The following is a 24,778-nucleotide window of genomic DNA, read 5'->3' as shown; positions in this document are numbered from 1 at the left end:
ACAATTAATAGGTATAATTAAGTCTTAAGGATTTCAAAGTTAAGTTAACACAAGCCAACTTTAGTAACATCTGCAAACTCTCCGCTCTGTAAGAGGGTGATTTTTTAGCTACTATCTTTTTGGTGTTAACAGCTGACGCACGTTTCGTTTCACTGCCAAATATCTTCAGTTTGGTGTATAATTTAACCATGAATCGTCTTACAAACGAACAACGCTTGCAAATTATTGAATTTTATTATCAAAATGCGTGCTCTGTTCAGAAAGTTCATCACATCACGCGCTTCTTCCATTTTATGGTCAGTTTGAACGATTCACTAAAGTGGCTAATCGGGCTATTAAGACTAAATTTCGAACCAAATTTCGCAGCAATTGGGTCTGTGTTACTCAACAACGTGAAAAATGTTGCAGAGGGATTTAGGTGTGATTTCTTTCAAAATACAGCTGGTGCAAGAATTGAAGCCAAACGACTAACTGCAACCTAAAATTTTTGGTGAATGAGCTCTTGGAAAGTTGGCCGAATTTCCACTTTCTTGCCGAAAAATTGTGTTCAGTGACGAAGCTCATCGGGTATATAGATGGGCAGAATTATTGATTTTGGAGTGAATATTAGCCAGAAGCATCGCAAGAGCTACCAATGCATCCACAAAAAGTAAAATCACAGTTTGGTGCGGTTTATGGACTGGTGGCATCATTGGACCGTACTTCTTGGAAGATGATGCAAATCGTAACGTAATTGTTAATGGTGAGCGCTGCCGTGAGATGATATCAAACTTTTTTTTTCCCCAAATGCAAGAGCTTGACTTACATGAAATATGGTTTCAACAAGACGGTGCCACATGCCACACAGCACGCTCAGAGTATGCTAAAATTGGACTAAGCGGATGGACCATTTGAGACGCAGTCAAGGTGGACATTTGCATGAAATAATCTGCAAACATTAAATTATATGGACCGTACTATCGATTCAAATAAAGATTTCATGCATTTTTCTGAATTGTATGTGCTTTTTTTTTGAAAAACTTTCCTATAGCTTTTAAAAAATCGCCCTTTGTTGCACTTTAAGCGAACGCAGATGTAATTCCTAATCGTGATTATTACAACTGTGATAATTTAAGCTGTAAAACCTTAGGCTGTGATATTTCAACCTGTAATATAACTGCCGTAATAGCCCAAAACTTAAATTTATTTTTTCTCTGTCCAATAATTTTAATTTTTTAATATCTTCTTGCATGTTTCCGTCTATTTGAAAAAGTTCCTTTGTAACCACTTACATACAAAAATAATTACCCGTTTATAAAAGAAAAGTTTACATTCTCATTTAAAAGAAAAACAATTAGACTGTATTTTTACTAATTTTAGTAAGGCGTTTGAAAAACTCCCAAAATCCACGCCCATGTTCCGAATTTCGATCGAAAGCGAATTGAAATGACTTTACAATTTCAAGTGAAATGAAATTGCATGTTCTTCAATTCGATCGATTTCAAAAACTTCGAAATTGCTTCGAACTGTCAGAACTGAAGGATAAAATAAAATAAAAAAGGATAAAATGTTTGCTGTTTTGAAGATGGATGCAATATTATCAGCAATTTTAAGTGCAAAAATGAAGCGGAATTCAAGAGAAAAGATAAGAAGACGAATTTTCAAATATATTGGATTTACCTGAGACAATGTAAGTGTGTGAAAATTATGTGGAATTTTTCTGATAAAGAAAGTAAATTCTTGATTTTCTCTTTTTAGCTTTCATTGTAATTTTAGATTAAGTAAAGACGTTTTTTATATGTTCTAAGGAAAATAGAACCTTTTTAATACCTTTATCGATTCCTTCAATTCAAAAACTTGATGCAACCCTCCGATTCTTAGCAGAAAGAGCTATCAAAGATCAATTCATAGAAATACAAAAATAAGATTTGAATGAGTTCAAAAAATGGAATAAACCGAAATACAGAACATTTGCATGTTCAAAAATCTAATTCACAATAACGAATTGTGGGACACTCAAATTCACTTTGGCAAAGTGTATACACAATAAGTGGAAACCCGAACATGGGCACCAGTTTTGCTTCTTAAAATAAGCAAGCTTTGTTTAAGCGAATAGTTTGTAAAATGGATGTAATCTTATTTCATCTATAAATCATACACAGTACTTTTCAATAGTTGCAAATGAAATAAATTCAGAGTTAACTCTGGAATTCCACAAGGTAGTCATTTAGGACTAATTCTTTTTATTTTATTTACAAACGTTTAAATGTCTGTGTTGTACATCATCTATGCCGTAGGTGTTACGATTTTGAAGATTATTTTCAATAATTTCAATGGTTGTGAATAAATTAATTAAAGTATTAAATTTGGAATTCCACAAGGTTGCCATTTAGGACCTATGCTTTTTCTTTTATTTACAAAATTTGTACCATCTGTAAATGATCTGCGCTTTGGAGGTTAGGATGATGGACCTTCCACCTTATCAACACAGATTCAAACATATTAATATGCCAAATCTTGAGAGCAGACATTTTGAATTATAATTTGTTTTTATTATGTTTTTAATAAATTGAAATATTGACTCTTTGTAGCTTCTGTCTCGAGTCAATTTAACATTCCAAAATAAACATGAGAAATTTAATCAATTGTACACGTATTTCAAACTGTCGGACTAAATGTTTTTTTGTTTCGCCAATTATACTTATTTATAAAATATTACCGAATTCTGTGTATCTAGTACTTAGCCAAATCTAAACCTTCTGATAAGAAACTTGCCGAATCAAAGAGAATGATAAGTTTGACGTTTATGTGTCAAAAAACAAATTTAAAAAAATTAAACTAAATTAAAAGTGTAACTCTCCTTACCATGACTATAAGGGTTATAGATAGGATCTTTGTTCCAAATACCGCACATTGCATTCATTTAATTTTCTAGGGGTTCTGTAATTTATAAAATTAATCCACGAAGAAAGAGCTGCGAATGATTTTCTCCTTCATTTAATGAGTAAATGGGGTTAATCTGCTTTTATTTAATTCTGCACAGCTAAATAGGGGGTGTTTTTTTTAAGTTTGTTTTTGTTTTGAAGCAAAAATTGTATTCACGAATTCGGGAAAAAGAAAATAAAAATTGAGAGAATGATGAGGATGAGTTCAAAACACAGCTGAATGAAAAATTAATTACAGATTTAAGGCGTTCTTTTATTTTCGATGAGTGAAAAATCGTAGGTTAAAAATTCACCATTAGATGCTTTGAAAAGATTTAGTTTTGTTTTATTAAAGACCATCGTCCCTCTTTTCAGTTAAAACAACAGAACGTAATATGTACACTCAAAATATTCCATATTTTCTGCTCTTAAATTTTCTAGTTCAACTTAAAGCTGAAAATATAATGACAAGCTCCTTCAGCGCCCTCAAATAAGGCACGAAAGCTACGAAAGGATCAGAATTCGGTAACAAAATGGGAGCAAAGCCAGAAAGTAAGGCGATGAAGCACACAAAAACCGACTTAATAAAAATGTAATAATCAACGACGTGTACTGACAATGACCTACTTATGACATGCTGCTGGCTGTTTTGTTGTTGGTTAAAACAAGAAATAGGATCTGAATAAGCCAGAGTCACATATTCATACAAATATATATATACATTTGATTGTACATACCTGGTGAAACACCTTGCAGGATGTCTAAAGTCTTCACAGCGACGAAGTTAGGACTTTCTGGCCGGGCACAGTCTTTGATTTGCTCTACGTGGTGCAAACTACTCATCCCATGATGGTGCTGGTGCTGATGATGATGCTGGTATTGATGGGGACGTCCCATCTTGGCTGCTGATGCTGATGCGCCAGTCGGCGTGTATGCATTATACAAATCCCAGGTTGTGACTTCATGGTGTGGCCTTCGCTGCCAGGAAAATGTTTCGCTTTCAGAATTTTCTGTTTTACAACCATTGCCACCGCTACCCGAGTAATTGCCACCACCACCTCCACCACTCACACCCAGGAGTATATTACAGCAACGTGATTTTGTATTACTGTCAGTGCTACTGAGGCTTTTGTTGCTGACATCATCACCGCCTTTTATATCACTGATGGCATCCCGTTTGGCGACATTTGTCAGCGACGTCGTCGTCGTATGATGGTATTGTTCTACTTCGTGTAGCTTAGTCTTTTTATCACTGTAGCCTCCCAGGGATAGGCAACCACCACCACCACCAACTCCACTGCCGCCTCCACCGCTACCTTCCTCACCAGGTCGCACCACCACCATGCCGAGGAATGTTTCGACGGTCTTAGCTGGCCGCAATCCGGCTACCATTTGGCATCTTGACGGTGCAGTCGAAATAGTTGTAAGTGGCAGTTGGGTCACCGATGCATCTGGCGGTGAATGCTGCAGTGATGCACCACTTTCATTGTCTTTTTCTTTCTCGTAATTTGTATAAACTAAGAAAAACAAAAAAAAATAAGACAAAAGTTGAGAACAACGGATACCATTGTAAAAGTAGCGAGAGATTAACTTACAACTAAGTGGACTATTTATTGAGCCTGAACAGTAGTTGCCTTGGAGATTGACGCTTGTCTTGCTCGAAGGACTGGGCATCGCCGACGAACGAAGACTTTGTTCGGCTTTTATAACAAAGCAGAAAAGTACAGAGAATCCCTGAAAGAAGAACAAACAAATTTGATACAAATTTTAAAGATGTCAATTTAAAAAATTCAATGATTCAAAATTGAAAAGTTCTGAAAAAATAATGAGACACAAAAACGATGACACCTGTTACCTAGAAGCATCTGTTTGCTACAAATATTTCGGAGATTTTTAACGAATTCAGAAAAATGCTGGAGATCTTTGTTTGAATCGATAGTACGGTCCATACAATTAAATATTTAAAGACTATTTCATGCAAATATTGACCTCGACTGCGCCCCAAATGATCAATTTTGGCATACCCTTTCCAATATTTCGGCCGGTATCTAACGAGTAATGCTTCAATGTTGTCATCCAATCCGTCAGTTTAGGGGGTTTGTCTGTATAGACATGAGCTTTAATATAGTCCCACAAAAAATAGTCTGAAGGCGGTTAATCGCACAATCTAGACAACCAATTGACCGGTCTCGAACGTGAAATAAAATGTTCACCCAACTCGCCTGTGCTGTATGGCATGTGGCAGCGTCTTGTTGAAACCATATTTCATGTAAGTCAAGCTCTTGCATTTTGGGCAAACAAAATTGGATATCAGCTGACGTTGCGCTCATCATTCACAGTTACATACGATTCATCATCTTTGAAGAATTACGGTCCAATGATGCCACCAGCCCATAAACCGCACCAAACTGTGACTTTTTCTGGATGCATTGGTAGCTCTTGCAATGCTTGTGGTTGATATTCACTCCAAAATGGAAGAAGCGCGCGATGAACTTTCCTAACAGAGCACGTATTTTGATAATAAAATTCAATAATTGTCAAGCGTTGTTCGTTTGTAAGACGATTCATGGTTAAATTATAGACCAAACTAAAGATGTTTGACAGTGAAACAAAACACGAAACGTGCGTCTGTTAAAACCAGTGCTGCCAAAAAAAATATCTAAAAAATCACCCTTTATAGACAAATAAAAGAAAAGAACATTATCTTGACGAAAAGAAGATATCCTATTTACCCGTATGCTTCGGTTTGTCAATTCAATTGATTATAACATCTTTAAATAATTGTCTTTTTGTCTGACACAAGTAATAAACATTTAAAATAATTTATTCTTAAGCTTTGGGATTTTCCTGATCTTTTATTATGAGCCGTGGACTGACTTTTTGGTTTAAGGCATAATGCATTCAAAAGGGAAATGAAACTAGTCCTCTTATTTATATGAAAATATTCACACCCTTTCCAGTTGTATTTGGTGCACTCTTTGTTCTTTGAGCCAAATTTAGTTTCGAGTTTTATTTACTCAAATATTCATGCTTAAAAATTTCACTACGCATAATCGTTATTTAATTAGACTCAATATAAAATTTAAAATTAAAAAATAATGTTTCTGATGAATAAAATATCAAAGGGCTTAGTGGCTGCTAAAGTCTTAACAGTGAAAGGTTATTTATTTCATGGTTTTAGGTTGATAGCAGTGTAGTTTGACACCTGTCGGACTTAGCTGTCATTTTAAGTGTCATGATATCAGCTGACGTTATCTAATTACAATGTTGAGCTATTACTCTAAAAATTAATTTAAAATTACTTCAAAAATAATGATGGCAATCACTAAAGGCGTCGTAATCGACCAAATACGTATGCAATAGGCAAAATTGTGAGGGAAATGGAAGAGTTGTCGACTTTATTGATGGCTTGAGAAGTTGTTGTGGAAATATTTTAAATTTTGGAGAAGACAATATTGAAAAGCACAACTATTGACTAAGACACTTCTTCAGTAATCAAAGGAAGTAACTTATTGGCCTTAATCAAAGCCTCTAAATGGCTAGAACAAGACAACCCATACAAACCATAAGTTTAATCACACAAAACCTTACCCAAAAACCAGTGACTTTAATTTGCTGAACTTTAAGGAAACAATACGTATAAATAAAGCAATGTATTAAGCATAGGAGAATTTCAAATCCCTTCCCTCCACGATGAACATCGGGCAACTCAACTAGAAATAAGGTTTCAACCTCAATGTGAGGTTATTGGGGATAGCAAAAAAAAAAAGAGGGAATGAAGAGATGTTTTTGGAATTTCCTAGATTGAATTAATGGTGTCGTCTACAATTCCGGTCAGGTTGAACTGCTTAGTGAACTACTTATTCTCTAGCTCTAGCCCTAGAAGTTTAAATGAAGGACTTGGTCCTCCACGCTGGGGATTGTGCATCAAAGTGACATCCAAACCACATATAAAAAGTTAGTTGCGAAGCACCAACAAGGCTGGACGAATGGAACCACAGTAGTGTTGGCCTGACACTGATAAAAGGAATCTCTCAACTGCACCAACTGTTGAAGAATCAGTCTCCACAACATGATTTACAAAATCTTCTCCTCCGTAATATTTTAATGTATAAACTTTCTCATCAACAACCATATGCATATTGGAAAATTAAAAAAAAAAAAATAGTTAAATAAATAACATTAGTATGTCAAACTAAAATTATTATAATTATAATATTTTTTGATTTCTCAAATAGGCATATTTCCTCACTAGTTCAACTTTAGACCAGAAAAGTCCACAGTCGGTCAAATATTTATATTACGGCAGATTCTGGAAAAATCTCAAGAAGATCAAATAGACACTCACCATAACTTTTCATCGATTAAAAGACTGCATACGAGTATGACAGCATCTACACTTTACATGGTACGAATTGTATAGCCATTTCTAGTTTTCTATATTTTTTGGTATCCCTGCTGAACTCGTTTGTTTCTGCAGTATGGCTATGGAGAATTCGCGCCGTTTTATATAGGTTAAAAACAACTGTTTCGAACCTTTTTGGTTTTAAACCAGGTGAGGCGCTATCATGTGAAGATATTGATAAAACTTGAAGCGATTTCAATTGGGCTTTTATAAGGCGGGAGATTGGAATTAGCAATTAATGAGGGTAAAATAAAACTAATTCTGTAATCACGCCTTTTCTCAGGCAACAAAACGTCGTGATTTAAAAATTCCTTTATCTCTGTTCTGACTTAAGTGCAGAAGCATAGATTATGACAAAAGTAACTTTGGTTTGATTTGTGAGAAAAACACACCCAACCTAAAATTCGCAACAATAGACATCTAGCTAAGAACCGAGCTAGATAATTGTAAAACTGTTTTAAACTCCTTTATATTTATCTATGGTTACAAATGTCGTGAAACTATCTAACCATCTTCCCGACACTTTACTTTATATTTTAATTAATTATTCTTGACCACAAAAAACTAAATGATTTTTAAAAATATTTTCTTTTAAACTTACCAGTAACGTACACGATATTCCAAGGATATAACTCAAAATTGTGTTTTCCTTTGTATTGAGATAAGCAATAAATAAAGAATCCGTTGAAAGTTTAAGAAACAAAATCATCCCACTGCGATACAATAGTCCTATTCTGAAAATTAAATTTAAAACAAAAGTTAACACTCATAAATGAATTTGTATTCAGAACACAAAATAAAATCTACATAGATACAAGTTAAAAATAATAATAACACAAAAAAGAACGATCCTTACCGCTCCCATAGCATTGTTCCCTTTTGGCCATGCTTTCGCAAAAGCCACAAAAGTTTCCTGATTAATATGAACAGCAACAATCCAAAGGGTACAATCAACAGCATCTCAACAACGACAAACAATACAAAGGCTGAACTGTCGACATCTAGCCACCAATGTTTTGGCCATTTGCCAATTATATTGCTTATCAATGGCGAACAAATGGCAAACAAAAATGGCAAAAGCCAACTAATGCCGATTGCTCCGCGAAGACCAGACGATAGATTAGTTGTTACTTGAAGCTTCCGTGGTATCAATTGTGAATGAACAACTAGAGCGATGGCAATTATAGTTGAGATACCCAGAAGCATCAATGAGGCTAAAGTTGAACTTATAATACCCTGTAAGTCCTGTGTGTGTAGGATTGAGTGGGGAAAAGAAAAAGAAAAACATCAATGAGAAAAGAAAATTGTAGTAGAACATCATTAAAACGATAATAAAATCTAAATATATGTAGGTATGTTTCTATGTAAGGATAATTTATACATTTTATGAAAGTAGTCGTAGTCTTATTATTCAATTGATTTAACTTTAAATGGAATTGCAAGGACAACACAACAAGCAATTAAAACGTGTTCTTAACTTTGTTGTAAGGCGTGTTACCACCCTTTTGATAATCATTGGTTGAGAAAATGTTTTTTTTTAGCCTGTCGAACAAAACGAAAAATACTTTTTTAAAGGATTAAGTTCCCCTGAATTCGAATAAAAAAGGATTGCGCCTTGCAAATGCTTAAAGCAACTAAAAACTGGGATTTTAAAGCTGGGTTAAAATGCATCATATAACTTAAAAATAAATCGTATGATGATTTTGCAAAGTACAAACTTTTGGCTTCTAATTACAGTTTGAATCATTGTAATATCTTGCTAAATTTTTCCAAATTAAAGATTCTTCATTTGACTCTATATGAAGTTTTGAGAAACATTGAATTTAAAGCTTTCGTTGTTTTGAAAAATACGTTTTGGAGTGTTGAAATAAAATCTGTACTATGATTTTAACAATCTGCTCTAATTTGAAAAGAAAACGACTTTCAACATTATTTTGATATTTTTGCAGAATTTTTGAAAAACTTTATGTTACTTTCACATCGTGGTGCATTTTTTTTGTTACACAAATAGTTCAGTTCAGCTGTTGAATATTTTTCGAAAATTTTTTGAAATACTATAAATATTTTAACAGTAAATTAAAAATAAGATTCATAGAGTCGTACCAGAGATATTTTGGAGTCAGATTTGAGGTTAGGCTGTTGAAACCTATCGGAGGAAGGCAATCATTTGATTACCAGGGGCCTGATTATGAGCTTTGCGGCGAATTGTTTTTCTAGCGAGTTTGCCATTTTTTAATTATTGCTTTCGCTCTCGCCTTTTTCATTTTGAATTCAACCAATTAACGAATTCGAAAGCAAATTTGAAATGTCATATAGTCCTATTATGGCTATCAACTATCAACTAGATACTTGATACATAACAATTTTTTTTTTAAACTATCAACTTTGTTGATGAACTGTGAATTTTATCATTATTGTGAATGATTCTTCGACACACTTGGTATTATAGATATCAAAAAAATAGATACACATCAATTTTCATATCAACCACAAATTTTTGGTTGTTACGTCTCAAATACTTTTTAATTTTGAAAAATAATTATAAAAGGTACGTTTTTTTTATTCTCTTCGACAGAACTGTTTTTTGAAGGGAGTTATTATGAAGTTAATGCAAGTCAGAAACTCAAAATACGCACAGCATTACGTGATTCTTCAGGCACAATGACTATGGGCGAACACATGTAATAAGATGCTTTCATTTAATTCTTGCATTGGATCCTTTCCAACAATTCACTATTCGATTTCGTGGATTCATTCTTTATTGTTATTATATAAAAATGTGAGTTAGCTTTATTTTAATTTGCTTATAATCCACTCACAATAAAATATAAAATTTTAAAATGCATTCAAGAAACGATTAAAACAAGCAAACAAATCGACAAATATTTTTGGCTTTCGTCGAGTTTATGAAGAAAAATAAGGGCATTGCAACGGGAGCACTCGTCGGTCCTGAATATCACACCATTATTAATTCCATTTTTCAAATTTAATATTGCTTATTGAATAAATCACCACAAATTTCACAAATTCAATCAAAACAAAATAACATTTGTTGCTGTCAAACAAAATGTGTCAAATCACTGGATTATAGGGAAAATGAAGGCAATACAAATCACTGGAATATAGGAAGAACTATTTTCGCTTCACTGCGAATTTATTAATAAGGAAAACGACGCGAGTCGAATTTGAAAGGTCAAATTGAAAACGATCCGCCGTGAACTTCTTAACCAGGTGAATATTCATTGGGAAACATAGATTTTCGGCTCGAATATCATGGCAAAAATATTAAAGATATTGGCGCACAATTTCAAACTATTAAGTCAAATTTTAAAACAATTTTTAGCGATCTACTTAGCTATTAACAGATGACTTGCCGATTTTTTGACACGATTTTAACATCTTTGTTTGATTTAAAATCACGGAATAGCTACTCTAACTTTTAGAAATTTGCCGATTTTACTCAAAAAAAATTATTTTTTTCTTTCCTTTAATTCGTGAGCTCTTAAAGTTTTGATTAAAATTAAGAACATTTTTTCGGAACACGAAGGTTTCGAAATATTTAAAGACTCGGCTTTGGACAGGAAAGTAAGATGTTTCTAGTATCGAGCAAATCCCTTCGAAGAACTAAGTGCCTATAACTTCGACAAGGCAACCACACTTAAAAATTTCGCACCATTGGTTTCAAGCTAGTTTCATCTTATCAAAAGCATTATTGTTAACATTTGGTTGAATGTTTATATAAATCAAAATAGAAGATTTTTCAAATTAATAAAAACCTACAAAACCTTCTGCTGAAAACTTGTAAAATTTGATTTTTGACTTGAATACTCCGAGAAGGAAAAATGTTATCGCCTTAAAATTTTGTAATATTTAAAGACACTTTTTCTTGCAAAAATAAGAGCTACCAAAAGAAATACTATCGTCATTTAACTCCCTCTAACAACTCTTGATAGAAAGCAGATAAAATTTAAATTATTGATTCCATTTTTTAGCGGTCTTCAATTAAATTGTCAGTGTGGGAGCCTTCCGGCTATTTTTTTATTTTATTTCAACGCATAACAAAGCCAAACAGCAATTAAATCGATTTTTGCTACAATTCTTAGCTCGCAGTATTACATGAGACTCTTCTAGGTATCAAGTCACAGTGATGGACCAATCCTATACAGGCTTACCTTTAAACACCCCATTCTGTGAACTTAAATAGGTCATTGGTAACAAGATACATACTTCAAAGCACCAAGTTGGGAAAGTCTCAAAACCTGTGCTACAGCCAGGAAATTATGACCCCAATTCAACAAAAACTAGATTCCTAGACAAACAATCTTTGCAATTACTTGTGAGCATATTAACAGGTCGCAACCTGTTGTGTTACCATAAAAAGAAAATGAGGCTGACTACCACTGGTGACATGTGCAAAGGATGCAATGACGAGGAAGAGCAGGAAGATACAGCCCACTTTTTATACCACTGCCCAATACTATGCCACACTAGAAACAAACCCTTAAGTAGACACTTTTTCAATTATCTTTTGAAGAACTGGCAAGCATTTCTGGAAAACCCCTATTAGTCTTAATCAAAGCGTGTAAATGGCTATAACAAGACAATTCAGAGACATAAGTGTTGTTTTGGATTTATTTTCAGGGAAGTTAAATAAAGGGTGATTTTTTAGCTATTATCATTTTGGCAACACTGGTTTAAACAGCTGACGACATCTTCAAACTTAAAAATTAATCGTCTGACAAACGAACAGCGCTTGCAAATTATTGAATTTTATTATTAAAATGCATGCTCCGTTAAGAAAGTACTTAGCGCACTTCTTCCATTTAATTTGGTTCAGCGACGAAGCTAATTTTTGGCTCAATAGGTCCGTGCATGGCCGGATTTAGAGGTCCAGAGGCCTTAAGGCAATAAAGTAGCGGTGGCACCCTCGCACAAATTATTTTGAAAATAAAGTGAACCATTTTTTTCACTCAAGTTTTTCATAATTTATTGTGAAAACAAGAAGTTCCTTTAGTACTGAACAAACACATATAATTATAAGCGGAAAAAAGAATTATCTGAAATTAGCCTTTTTCGCCAAAAAATCGTTGATGATTCCGTTGAAATCCAGTTCTCGGAGTAAATCGCTTTCAATGCTCAGGAGAGAAAGCTTCGATAGACGGTTTTGTCCCAAAATGGTTTGAAGCCTATTTTTTATAATTTTCATTTTTGAAAATGAGCGGTCTTCAGTACAATTTGTTACCATCAAAACCAAACACATTCTCAATGCAATTGCGAGGTTTGTGAATGTAGCCCTAAAATTTAGATTTTCGATAATTTGGTAGTAAAATAGCTTCGGAGATTGATCTGTTCCATAGTTCTTTTCCTTTTTTATGAGTCAATCAAAGACACAAATCGAACCTAGTCATTGCCAAGACTATAGGCTCTAAATCATCCGGGTACACTTTCAACAATGCCTCTGCTGCATCGTTTAAATTTTCAGCATCCATGTTCTCGATGTGATTCAGGAATCCAAATCTCGAACGTACAGCTTCATGGGCATGCAATTTTTCAGTAAAAGACACGGATAGCTGGTCAATCACTGGGATGGCAGTGATGGGGTGACAGATTTGCGCCTTGCGCTTTTCCGTAATTGAGCGGATTCAACCTTACATTTCTCGTTCTGGTTTCTTGGCTGCTTTCTCGTATTTATCAAAATTATTTCGTTTGGATTCCACAAATGATTTCAATTACTGAAGTGTAAGCATTGCCGATTCAAGAATCATTTTCGGGTCATGAAACATCTTGTTTGTAGCGTTGAATCGCTCCAAGATATCGTTCCAAAATGTTACAAACAAAGCGGTTTCGAGACCACTCAACTTCTGTGCCTCCTTTATTCCTCACGATATCGTTTTGCTCTTTATTGGAAGATATGCTGGTTAGAGCTTCTTCGATTTATGAATAGCCGTTGACTAAGACTTTCGTATCTTCAGCTTGAAAAGACCAACGAGTGTCGCTGAGCTTTTTTTCTCCGATAATTTCTCAATCAGAATTCGTTGCAGCGCTGTACTGGCTGTGAAAAACGTGTACAAATTCTGCACGAAATCAAAGAATTCAAGAGCCGATGGACAAGAGTTAGTAGCTGCCTTTCGTACTAAATTCAGACAATGACCACAACAAGGCTGCAAGTAAAGGTAAAAGAGCGAAAAAAATACGTATCGAAGGAATAGATGTTTTCTAGTTGGAATGTGAAACAAACATTTTCCGGAGTCTCTATAGTAAGGCCCCGGGTTTGTGGAGGACCCGGTGTCAATCCCCTTAATCCGGACCTGGGTACGTAAATAGCAGAATTGTCGATTTTGGAGTGAATATCAGCCAGAAGCATTGCCAGAGCTACCAATACATCCCGAAAAATTCAGTTTTGTGCGGTGTATGAGCTTGTAGCATAATTGGACCGTATTTCTTCACAGAGCTACCGTGAGATGATATCCAACTTTTTTTTGCCCAAATGAAAGAGCTTGACTTGCATGACACGTGATTTTAACAAGACGGTGCCGCATGCTAAACAGCACGCGCAATAATGGACCTATTGAGGAGCGAGTTCGGTGAACATTTTATTTCACGGTCGTGTCCGGTCAATTGGCCGCCTAGATCGTGCGATTTAACGCCTTTAGACTATTTTTTGTGGGGCTATGTCTATACAGACAAGTCCGCTTCAATTAACACATTACAAGACAACATTGAAGCATTTATTCGTTAGATATGCCTAAATTGGATTAAGTGGATGGAGCATTTGAGGCGCAGTCAAGGTCAAAGTTCTTGCTTATTTCCAGCAAATTGAAAATTTTGAGTTCGTTCACTTCTGTGAGTTTTGGGAGTATAAAGCGTTTTAAGAAAATTCAGTGTTGAAAAGAAAAAATGTTATACAGCCAAGAAATAGAAACACCTTTTCAAACCTTTATTTTAACCCTACAAAAATAAATGTATGACCTCAATTAAATTTTCAACATTAAATATTTTAAAACAAGACTCTTGACGCACACAAAAATAAATTAAATACTGACTTACGAATATTTCATATTGTTTAGAAAAAACTAAATTCCTGCTAAGCCAAATTAGTTTTTTCTTTGTCACGACTAGGGAAATGGCTATGGCCTCAGGAGCATATAATTCCAGGAACATTACAATGTCATTTTTAGTACCTATTTATTGCTTACTTCTAGAATAAAAAATTCCTTGCAAGTAAAAAGTTTAAGAACAACACTTTTATTTCTTTGTCATGATCCACTTAACTTTACTAATAAAATTCTTTTTAAAGCACAGTTAAGTAGGAAGGGATAAGAACTTTTTTGTATTGTTGAAAACATTTCTTGGTTTAACTGCGACTCCTTTCCTACAACGATTCCTTCACCATTAGATACAAATGTAAACATTTTATAATACTGTCGGTAGCTTTCCCTGAACAAAAAAATTCCCTATCATCATCAAAATCCTAAAAAAAAACCATCCCCAAAAGTCAAATAAAATTAATGGATATATGAGTAAAGGTTCATGAATGTTTGAACGGTACGTTAACGTACTGCAATATAAGATCAATATTATTATTATTTAAATTTCATACGAAATCTTCAAAATGAATACAAAATCAAGCCAAATATTGTCGGATGTATAATTCATTGAACAATTTGCCTTTAACTTGATTACAATTGCGGTTGCAAGGTAATATTTTGTTATCACCCAAGTGAAATTAAGTCTCAAAACAATTTTACAATACTCGTATCTTGTACCTACAACCGACTTCCTCCCTTTAGATTTCCTTCATATCAGATTCAGAGAGGATGTTTTTCATCAAAAAATATTTGTGTAGGTACTTTAACAGCAACAAAAAATAAAACCATTTTCTGTTAACTATGCATAAAATCCCTTTCAAAAAAATGTAACACACAGTAGCGGCCAATAAAATAGCACTGCAGTGTAAGTCGGAATATTTTTAATGATTCAAATGTGATAAATGGGTCGTGGACGGATGAATGCAAAATTGTGTTGTATGGTAGAAGAAATTCGTGGGCGTATTTCATGACATTTCCTTTTTATTTTAAAGCTTGAACGTTGACATTATGTCAACCACGCGAATTGTTGCAAGCATGGATTGTTTTCAGGTAATTATCGACCACTTTTTGACATACATATATTGGGCTCTATCTCAGCCCTAACTTGACGAATTTTAGTTTTTAAGTGCTCAAGAGTGAAAGGTTTATCTGCATAAACACGGTCTTTCGTGAAAGGAAAGTCCAGCAGTGTCAAAGCAATTACGCGACGCTGTGAATAGTCAGCTGGTTGCAGTTTTTGTAGGAGCTGGATTTTTTATCGATGCAGGATGTGGCTGTGCCTGTGGGAAAATCTCCATTTTAACATTTTATATAAATTTCAGACTTTCAACTAAAAAAAATAGTTTTAAAACTTAGTTTAACAGATATCGAATACAAACCCTATACTTTTGAAACCACAAATTAGATAACTCGTTAGATCTTATTCAATGATCTGAACTAAACACTGGACACTCAGTTGGAACTCTTTGGGCTGACGTACAGATGAATGTATCTCTGTGCAAGGCAAGTAACGATAAAAAACTGTGGTCAATCTTTAAGAGCTGCTGGGAATCGATATTCCTGTTGTTTTAAGTTCAATGCAAAGGGTTTTAAAGTAGGGTTGGGCTGATTTTGACAGCTTGTCGATGCCATATTGTTTCTTTTACTTTTTGTCAAAATACGACCTTTTAACCAGCCGCTAACGACAACTAATAATGGCAAGTTTGAGCTTCGAGCAACACCTGCAAATGCTTGTGCTTTATTATCAAAATAGGTGTTTTCTAGTAGCAACCCGTTGCGCCTTTTTATGGACCCAGGAGCTTAAAACCAAACCATTATACCAGCGTCGCGTCTTTGATGATTGGCTCTTGAAGCAGTTAGAAGGTGATCCGACTTTTGGTAGAACAATCACCAATAACGATGATGCCCATTTTTGGATAAATGGACCAGTAAATAAACAAAATTAATAGACTTAAGACGACACTAATTCACGAGAGATTCACAAGGTGAATTCAAATAAAGTAAATTTTTCGAGGCGTAGGCTAGAGGCGTCTTCTGTTCACAGAGACAGAGGGTGGTAAGGTATTTAACATTCGCGTAGTTCGGCTAAAGGACGAATCAAATATAATGATGAATATTTCTAGAAGCGCGAGGATAACGTTTAACCTGGTTCAAAATTTTGCGGTAATGACAGATTATAGAAACTTTATGGAGTGCGATTGGGTTGCGATTTCAATAATACCAAATAAATCGATGGTGAAGGTTTGGTGCATGTTACCGACATTCTTAAAATTGTATTATGTTCTGAACTCAATACGATGCTACTTATTTATCGAACATATTTTTTTTAAATGCATAAAACATTTTTTAAATCTCAAGAAATTGAATCAACTTCAAATCTATTATTTGTATACTATTTATTTAAAGGCTTTGAAGCGAATTAATTTCAAAATATACAAATCAGTTCTTTCACTTCTTCTAATGATAACGACGTTTTGCGGTGCTATTTTTTTGGCCGAGTCTGTGTTAAACATACCTGGCTTGTAAAGGTATAAAAAATGTATCTCTTTACAGGAAGGAAGGAAGCTATAATATACACACTTAAGAACTGGCCTTTCTGTTTGTATTTTTTTTGCAAGGAAATCATTCAAATTTCTCAGAAAACTATGCTTTTCTACCTTTTTGTCGAGAAAATAAACGAAAAACCCGACAACATAACAAAAACCAGGTTTGCTAAAAATAAGAAAGGAGAATATAAAATAAGGCAAATACCTCTGTGGGACCAATTATTATTGGGACTCAGGAGTCAAGAGTAAGGAAATAAATTGCCTTAGTTGTTTTTCTTTCTTTCCAACCACATAATACGAATATGTGGTAATAAAGAGAAAAATTATACACAACATGTTTATGTATAGGTTTCTAAAGGTTTACGAAGCGAAGCAAAGCTATGTAAGAGCTAAAGAAAACACCGAGATGAAAAATTAATTCAAAACCTGACCACGTTTTTCTAATTCTTATACCTATCCTATTCATACAATACATGTATGTAGTTACCTATAATAATTCTTAAGCTCTATTTTTCATGTGGGTAACCAAATGAAAAATTCAACGGGTCCTAATTTTTTGCGTCACTCGTCTTAAAGCTTTTTTTTTTCTAGCCTCCCACCCCTCTCACCAACTCTTACCTACTTTTCAGCCTTTTTAAGCACATAACAATAATGTCTTTGTGTTTACTAATTCCTGTCATGTATGCACGTAAGTAAGCGTGTGTGCGTGTGTTTCTTTCTTATATTTATAATAATAATATACTATACCTAACCTACCTACCCTACAATGTCTTTATATCAGGGATTTTTAAGGGATACATGTTGAAAAGAGCGGATTAGTTAAAGCTTTTAAAGGTTGTTTTTGCTGTCCTTTCATAATATCATTTATTTTGGAGTTCTGTATGACTTTTTTCTATAAAATTTATGTCTTTGACAGATTATGCCCTACTCACTTAGGATTTGACATAACCAATAGAAAAAGATAATAGTGTCAATGTGTTGAGAAAGAAAAAACCAGTGGGAGAGTTTTTCTTCGCATAGTGACATTTCAAGCAATACGTCAAAAATGTCAACACCATTTTTGTTAATCAAAATGTCATCAGGTAATTTTATTTTTAACTTCGATTAAGTTTTAACTTAGGAGCGTCCACGTTACTTAAATTTGTTTCTCTTTAACTTGTTTGTCACATGTCATTGTTAAAGGTGGTTAAATTTTAAGGGCCGATATTGAATGTGGACCACACCGAAACGTCAAGTTTTTTTAACATTTCATTTGACATTTTTCAATTTCAGACTAATTCAATTTGAACGATGGAAAGATACACAATCGAGCATTGCGTTTAAATTATTCAGGCTTATTACTTTCACGTTCACTTGATGATTTTTTCGGTCAATTTAATTGTCTAAACGTACAATCGGAAAAATCTTGCAAAAAGAGCTGTTCACTATCGTGAGATGATATCCAACTTTTTATGCCCGAATTGGAAGATATCGATAGGGACGATATATGGTTTCAACACAACGGTAACACTTGCCAGACAGCTTACGTAACAATGGCTGTTTCGAGCGACAAATTAAATGATTGCGTTATCTCACGTAGTGGCGATGTCATTTGTCCGTTAAAATCATGTGATTTGAAACCGTTGCACTACTTTTATTGGGGCTATTTGAAACAAAAGGTTTACATCGATAAGGCTAAATAATTAAGCATATTAACGGCATGAAACCTCAATTATGTTTTAGCGTCATTGGAAATTTGGAGGTGCTCCGCCGAGGTCGCGGTGGCCATTCGTCCGATACTTGGTTTCAAACATAATTGAATCATTCCAATACTATCACAATAAAAGTAAATGACAATAATTTTCTAAATAATTTGTGTTTTATTCAGAATCAACATCGGCCCTTACAATTTAACCAACATTTAGATTCGTGCTTATATACAATAATGGGCTATCGTGAATAAAAAATTTCCCCCTCTCGAACATTAGGAACTTATAAATGATGCATAAAACCTTCCTTTCAAATTATTTGCTATCATTGCAATACGTTTTTGTTCGAGGAAAAGCTATTTCCAAGGAATTCAACGATTGAGAAATAAATTCCGTGGAAACAACTAATTCCGACGGAAACAAGATTTCCAAGGAGATTCACGATAGTTCAAAATATGTTTTCGAGTTCGTAACACTAAAAAACTTTGTTCAGAATTATTCTTAAATTTCTAATTTCTAATTTTTGTTAATATTTCTTACCTGTGGAAGCATTTTGAGAAAACCAAGCAAAAATATAATCATTATGCTGGATGTCGATGTACAGAATTGCATTTTCAGAAATGTTACACAACATTTCTTGTGATACCAAATTGGCAGCAGTACGATGAAGGCAGTACAAGATTGCAGAAAACAACAACCACATCCAATGATGACAAAGATGGGACATTCCGATGGTCGTATGATGTTGATCTGCAAGAAGAAAAGAAAATTAAATAGAATAAAATGAATAACTTAGTTTCAGTTTAATTCTTAATTTTCGAAACTATTCCTCTTAGTCTCTTTTGAGAAGTTTGTTCACATTCATTCATAATCTGATAAGCTTATCTATAATAAAATGTCAAAATATGATATTTTCAATAAAAGAAATAGTTAATAGTTAGTTAGGAAAATAAAAGAGCTGGAATAATCATAATAGATTTCAAGTGCTCAATGTACTAGTAAAGCAGACCGGCCACCAGAAAAAGGCGTATTTCTAAATGATTTTCGCAGAAGCTGTATGGATTTTAAACATTACCGAAAACTACTCACAATTCAATACAAAAGACGTATTTTTCCCAAAGTTTTAAAATAGAAATAAATAAATTAGGTGGTGCAACACTCCGTTGACAACTAGGATCTAATGACTTACAACCCTCGACCATTCCTGTGTGCGAACCAGGGATAGAGGTCTCAATATGTAATTGCTAAATGGATATCATATAAGATTTAAAGTTCCCACAGAAAATGTATAATTAAAGATCATTCAGTTATGCTGTAATTTGTTTCCAATCTTCTGATATACGCTCAATATTGGCAATTAAATAGTCAAGCGCGTTTAATCGCAATATCAAGAGCCCTTAACGCGAAACTATGCAGTTACCAAAAGTTTCCTACATTAAACCTTGGAGGAAGTACCTGTGGCACGATGGTTAGTGCGTTGGACTGTCATGCAGAGGTTTTGGATTCGATCCCTGCCTATGCTTTCTAAAGTCTTTTCACGGGTACTGCCTCTTGCGAGGAATTGACAAATTCTCTAAGAGTAATTCTTGTCATGAAAAGTGCTTTCGGCTTAAAACTGTAGGTCCCTTCCATCCCTGACACCAGTACTCACACACAGGAGTGGTTGAGAATTGTAAGTCACTAGGCCTTAGTTCTCAACGGACTGTTGCGCCACCCAATTTATTTATTTACACACTCAAGGGGATATTACTATCCTTATTATGCAGACACAGTCTGAGCACTAGAAAAAGGAGAAGGGGATTTGAAAGGAGATGTCAGTGCACATTGGTTTTGAATTCCTGAATATTGCAATGACTAGGAAAAACAAAGTGTGGAAGGGCATTCGATATTCGCGTAGTACGGCTAAAGAATGAATCTCTGTATTTGACGGCTCGATGGTATATTGATGAGCATTCCTAAAAGCACGAGTAATACGGTTGAACTGTTTATGGGGAAGAATGCAACTGGCTATTTCACTAGAGCATAAACCGTAAAAATAACGGTAAAAAAGGGTGAAACAAGAAACCTTACGAAGATGTTCAAGCGAAGCAAATGAACTTAGGTTGATATTATCGTCTATCAATTTACATGCTCTACTTTCAATACTATCCAAAAGGAGAGGCCTAAGTAAGTTGCAGGAGCACCAGCCCCGAGATGGGAGTTATACTCAAACTTTGAACGTATATATGTAAGTTTTGTAGATAACAGCCAGATCAGAAATATTTCTTGCACCGCCTAAGGAAACCCAAACACCTTGCGGCATTTTTGACGCCATCGCGTATATGATTGTTCTACATGAGCTGGTTGGTAACCCACATACCGAGAATATCGAGGTGTTCATTCTCATTGATGAAAGTGCCGCCCATGGAAAATGCCAATAGGGGTATAACTCGCTTTAACGATATGAGACAGAATTGGGTCTTCGAAGCATTAAGTTCCACGCGGTTTTTTAATCCCCATTGAACAATGCTCTTTAAGTCGGAGTTTAATGAGCTGATCATATTTTGTCGTTGCAGTTTCACATCCAAAGAAGAGGGATGTGAGTCTGAAAACGAATATGAAAGCGAAACAATGTATTGGCTTAAAAGTTGCAGACAGGAGATCATTAATAAAAATGTGAAAGAGTGTTGGAGATAGAACAGAGCCCTGGGGCACACCAGCATTTATTTTATGGTTTTCAGACTTAAATCTATCCAATACTACTTGTATTGAACGATCCAAAAAATAATTACTAATCCAATGATGCAGGGATTCATGAAAACCGAAAGCACGTATTTTCGATAAGAGAGCCTGATGCCAAACCCTATCAAATGCTTTTGAAATATCTTGTGCAATACTCTTACTTTCTCCAAAGCGCTGTAAGTATTTGCTCCACTGTTCGGTTAGATGAACCATGAGATCACCAGTGGACCTATTGCTTCGAAAGCCGTACTGACGGTCATTAAGAAGCTATCGATCTTCAAGATTTTTCTTGAACTGATAATTAATCAGCGTTTCTATGACCTTCGAAACAGGGACGTAAGTGCAATCGATAATTAGATGGTGAGGAAGATTTGCCTTTTTTGGGAATGCACTGGACAAATGCAGTTTTCCATCCTCTCGGAACGAGACCTTATCAGAACAATAGCGGGGATACCATCCAGACCAGCGGATTTATGTTTATTTAGATCTCTAAGGACTCTTGCCACAGTACGAGTGCAAAAAAACATTGGTCCCATAGAATCACTAACTCGCTCAAGTACAGGCGAAGTCATAACACTCACTAGCAGCGTAGAATTTACGGCGAACTGTCTAGAAAAGAAATTAGCTTTCTCTAAAGAGCTAACAAAAGGAGTGTTATTGACAACGAGCGTAGGAACCGATGCAGAGGAAGAATTCCTCATGTTTTTTACAAAAAACCACAAATTTGTACTGACTTTGGGACATTGCAGTATTTTTTGCCGTCATTTTTGGTCATGTAAAAATTTGGTCTGTCGAAAATGGGCGTTGCAGGCCTTCCTGGCTAGTTTGAACTTTTACCGGCTTTTCTCTGCACGGTTGGCTTTATAGCATTGAAAACTTACTTCTTTGACCCTGATAACCTCTTTACAGCTCGTATCAAACCGTTTTCTTTAAGTCTGATGCTTTCAACCCTGTTCGGGATAAAAGTAATCATTTCCAGGAGAATTAAACTTGTGATCATATCAGCGCTTGCGTCAATGTCACTATCGAGGAAGCATATTGACCAGTTAAAGATCCTAAAATAATTATTGAGACCTTCCCAGTTGGCTTTCTCGTATTGCCATACGGTTCTCTTAGGAGCTCTTTCTTTAACTGGTCAGTTTTGACACGAGCAATTTGCTGATATGTCAGATGTGTCCAGAGGAGATAGAACACTAACAGTGATTGAAACACAGTTCTTGCTCTTAAATTGATGAACGATAAGTCAATAATGGCACTAAAGCTGTCACCATTGATTATAACCATCAGGCATCGTTTTTGTAGGAATACGGGCCAATTATTCCACCACATCACATAAAGCACACAAAACAGTCAATTTTTGTGGATGTAATGGTTTCTCAACATACACATCATTCCAAATACGCCGGTTTTCAATATTGACGTATCCAAAAAAAAAAATCAAATGGGGTGGCGCAACAGTCCGTTGTGAACCAGGGCCTAGTGACTTGTAACTCTCAACCATTCCTGTGTGCGAGTACTGTTGTCAGGAATGGAAGGGACCTACAATTTAAGGCCGAATCCGAACGGCTAATTTGAGAAAGCACTTTTTCATGACAAGAATTACTCTTGAAGGATTTGTCAATTCCTCGCAAGAGGCAGTACCCGCGAAAATTATTTTTTTAATTAAGGTGGCACAGGCAGAGATTGAACCCAAGACCCCTTGCATGACAGTCCAACGCACTAACCATCATGCTACGGGTACACGGGTATTGACGTATCCATTCAAACATAAAAGAGCTTCGTTAAACAAAAATCACAGGCTCATAATAATTTCCAAAACAATTTTGCACGTTTGGGAGGCAGGCCAAATTAAAAATAAATTACTTGAAAGCTGACAAAATGGCCGCTCTTTAAAAAAGCTTGTCAAACTTATATCTCTACAAAAAACCACCTGTTATGTTGTGACCTAGCCTTTCAATATTTCAATATAAAGATTTTGAACGACCAAATATCATATTTTCCGATATACTGGGGTAGATTTTGCTCCAAACATAAACCTAGCGCAATTCACTAGTCAAAGGACTTGAAACCCACATTTTAATAAAATCATATGCACAGATAAGAGTCCTTTGACGTCTACGTCTACAGCAAACAAAGACTTTTTTGACAATAAACTCGACTCCGGTAGTAAAACGCCTTTTGTCAAACATATGAGCTTATAAAATTAATGAGTTTTGGCTAAAAACATAATAAAAATTGCCCTTCTCTTATTCAAATTCAAAAATACACATCCATCCGCCCAATAAGCTTGAAAATAAATTAAACATTTGCAATAAAATAAAACAAACAATCCATTAACAAACACACACAAAAAAAACACAACACACCCACTCGCAACACAGACGTTTTGGAGCTTGCAATAATTGCAGTCATTAAAATATCTTTTAAACTCATATTCATAAATTTCTGCTCCAAAGTGCTAGTGCTGCCGTTGGAGCTGGCGCTGGCGCTTGCTGGGCGGGAGGAAGTGAAACAATTAAAGGATTTATGTATTATAAATTTCCCCAAATGCAAGCAATTTAACTGTTTTGTTCATAATTCTCATTTGAATTTGTATTTTTTGTTTTTCATGTTCCATTTCACCACATTTTCTAAAATAAAATTAAAAACAAAAAACATGTTAAGGAGGATATTGTTCCCTTAAGTTACAATGTTAGACAACTCAACGCGTAGGTAGGGTAGAGTGTGTTTTTATTTCTTACATAGACTGGGAATCTGGGATTGAAAAAAGAGGATGAGAGGCTACTTCGTTTTATTATCAGCCCAAACCACCAAAAAAAGAAACCAAAGAAATCCAACAAAAATAAGCTCAAGCTCAAAAACCCAAAAACAAAACCCGCACAAACCAACCAACACTAACATCAACATCAAAATAACAACAACAACAATAAGAAGAACAAGGAAAAACTTTAGTATGGCAACAATTACAAAACAAACATTAATTTCCCCAAAGGAAAAGTTACAAAAGGACCATAAACAGGATGGGAGTTTTATTGCAGTTTAAGTTTAATACTCACGTTTTCGGTCTTTTTCGCAAGCAGCACCACAAATGTTCCAGATAACGGGCAGATACAACGCGTTATATTCGCCATGAGATTTTTCGTAATGCAAGGTTCTGTGCGCCAAGTCGACTCGAATGTTGCCTTATAATCGTGCCTAAAAAACACAAAAAAAAAACAAAAACATTTTAAAAAACAAGTCTCAAAAAAAGATTACATGTTAAATTATTTTATTTGTTTTAACTCGCAGACAAGAGTGTTTTGTTTTAATATTGTTTCGTAGATGTACAAAAAAGGAAAGAACTTTCACAGGGAATTATACCTCTAGAAGTTGGCTAAGTCGCAATTTTAAAATCATTACAAATTGTAACTGGATGGTGGTACTTTAT

At 34.9% G+C, this 24,778-nt stretch overlaps 1 protein-coding gene across 1 annotated transcript in view; it reads right to left on the bottom strand.

Annotated features, from left to right (window-relative positions):
- LOC129954275 (uncharacterized) overlaps nucleotides 1–24,778 on the bottom strand; it is a 214,844-nt gene that overhangs the window by 13,304 nt on the left and 176,762 nt on the right. Inside the window, exons 17-22 of the mRNA XM_056068118.1 lie at nucleotides 24,408–24,546; nucleotides 19,171–19,380; nucleotides 8,165–8,553; nucleotides 7,910–8,042; nucleotides 4,499–4,637; nucleotides 3,641–4,420 (exon numbers count right to left, since the gene is read on the bottom strand). Coding sequence (XP_055924093.1) covers nucleotides 3,641–4,420; nucleotides 4,499–4,637; nucleotides 7,910–8,042; nucleotides 8,165–8,553; nucleotides 19,171–19,380; nucleotides 24,408–24,546 — 1,790 coding nt within the window. The remainder of the gene's footprint in view (nucleotides 1–3,640; nucleotides 4,421–4,498; nucleotides 4,638–7,909; nucleotides 8,043–8,164; nucleotides 8,554–19,170; nucleotides 19,381–24,407; nucleotides 24,547–24,778) is intronic.

The sequence above is a fragment of the Eupeodes corollae genome, chromosome 1 (assembly GCF_945859685.1).
Source record: "Eupeodes corollae chromosome 1, idEupCoro1.1, whole genome shotgun sequence".
Taxonomy (NCBI): Eukaryota; Metazoa; Arthropoda; class Insecta; order Diptera; family Syrphidae; genus Eupeodes; species Eupeodes corollae.
The sequence above is the reverse complement of the archived record's forward strand: the minus strand, read 5'-3'. Positions and strand labels throughout refer to the sequence as shown.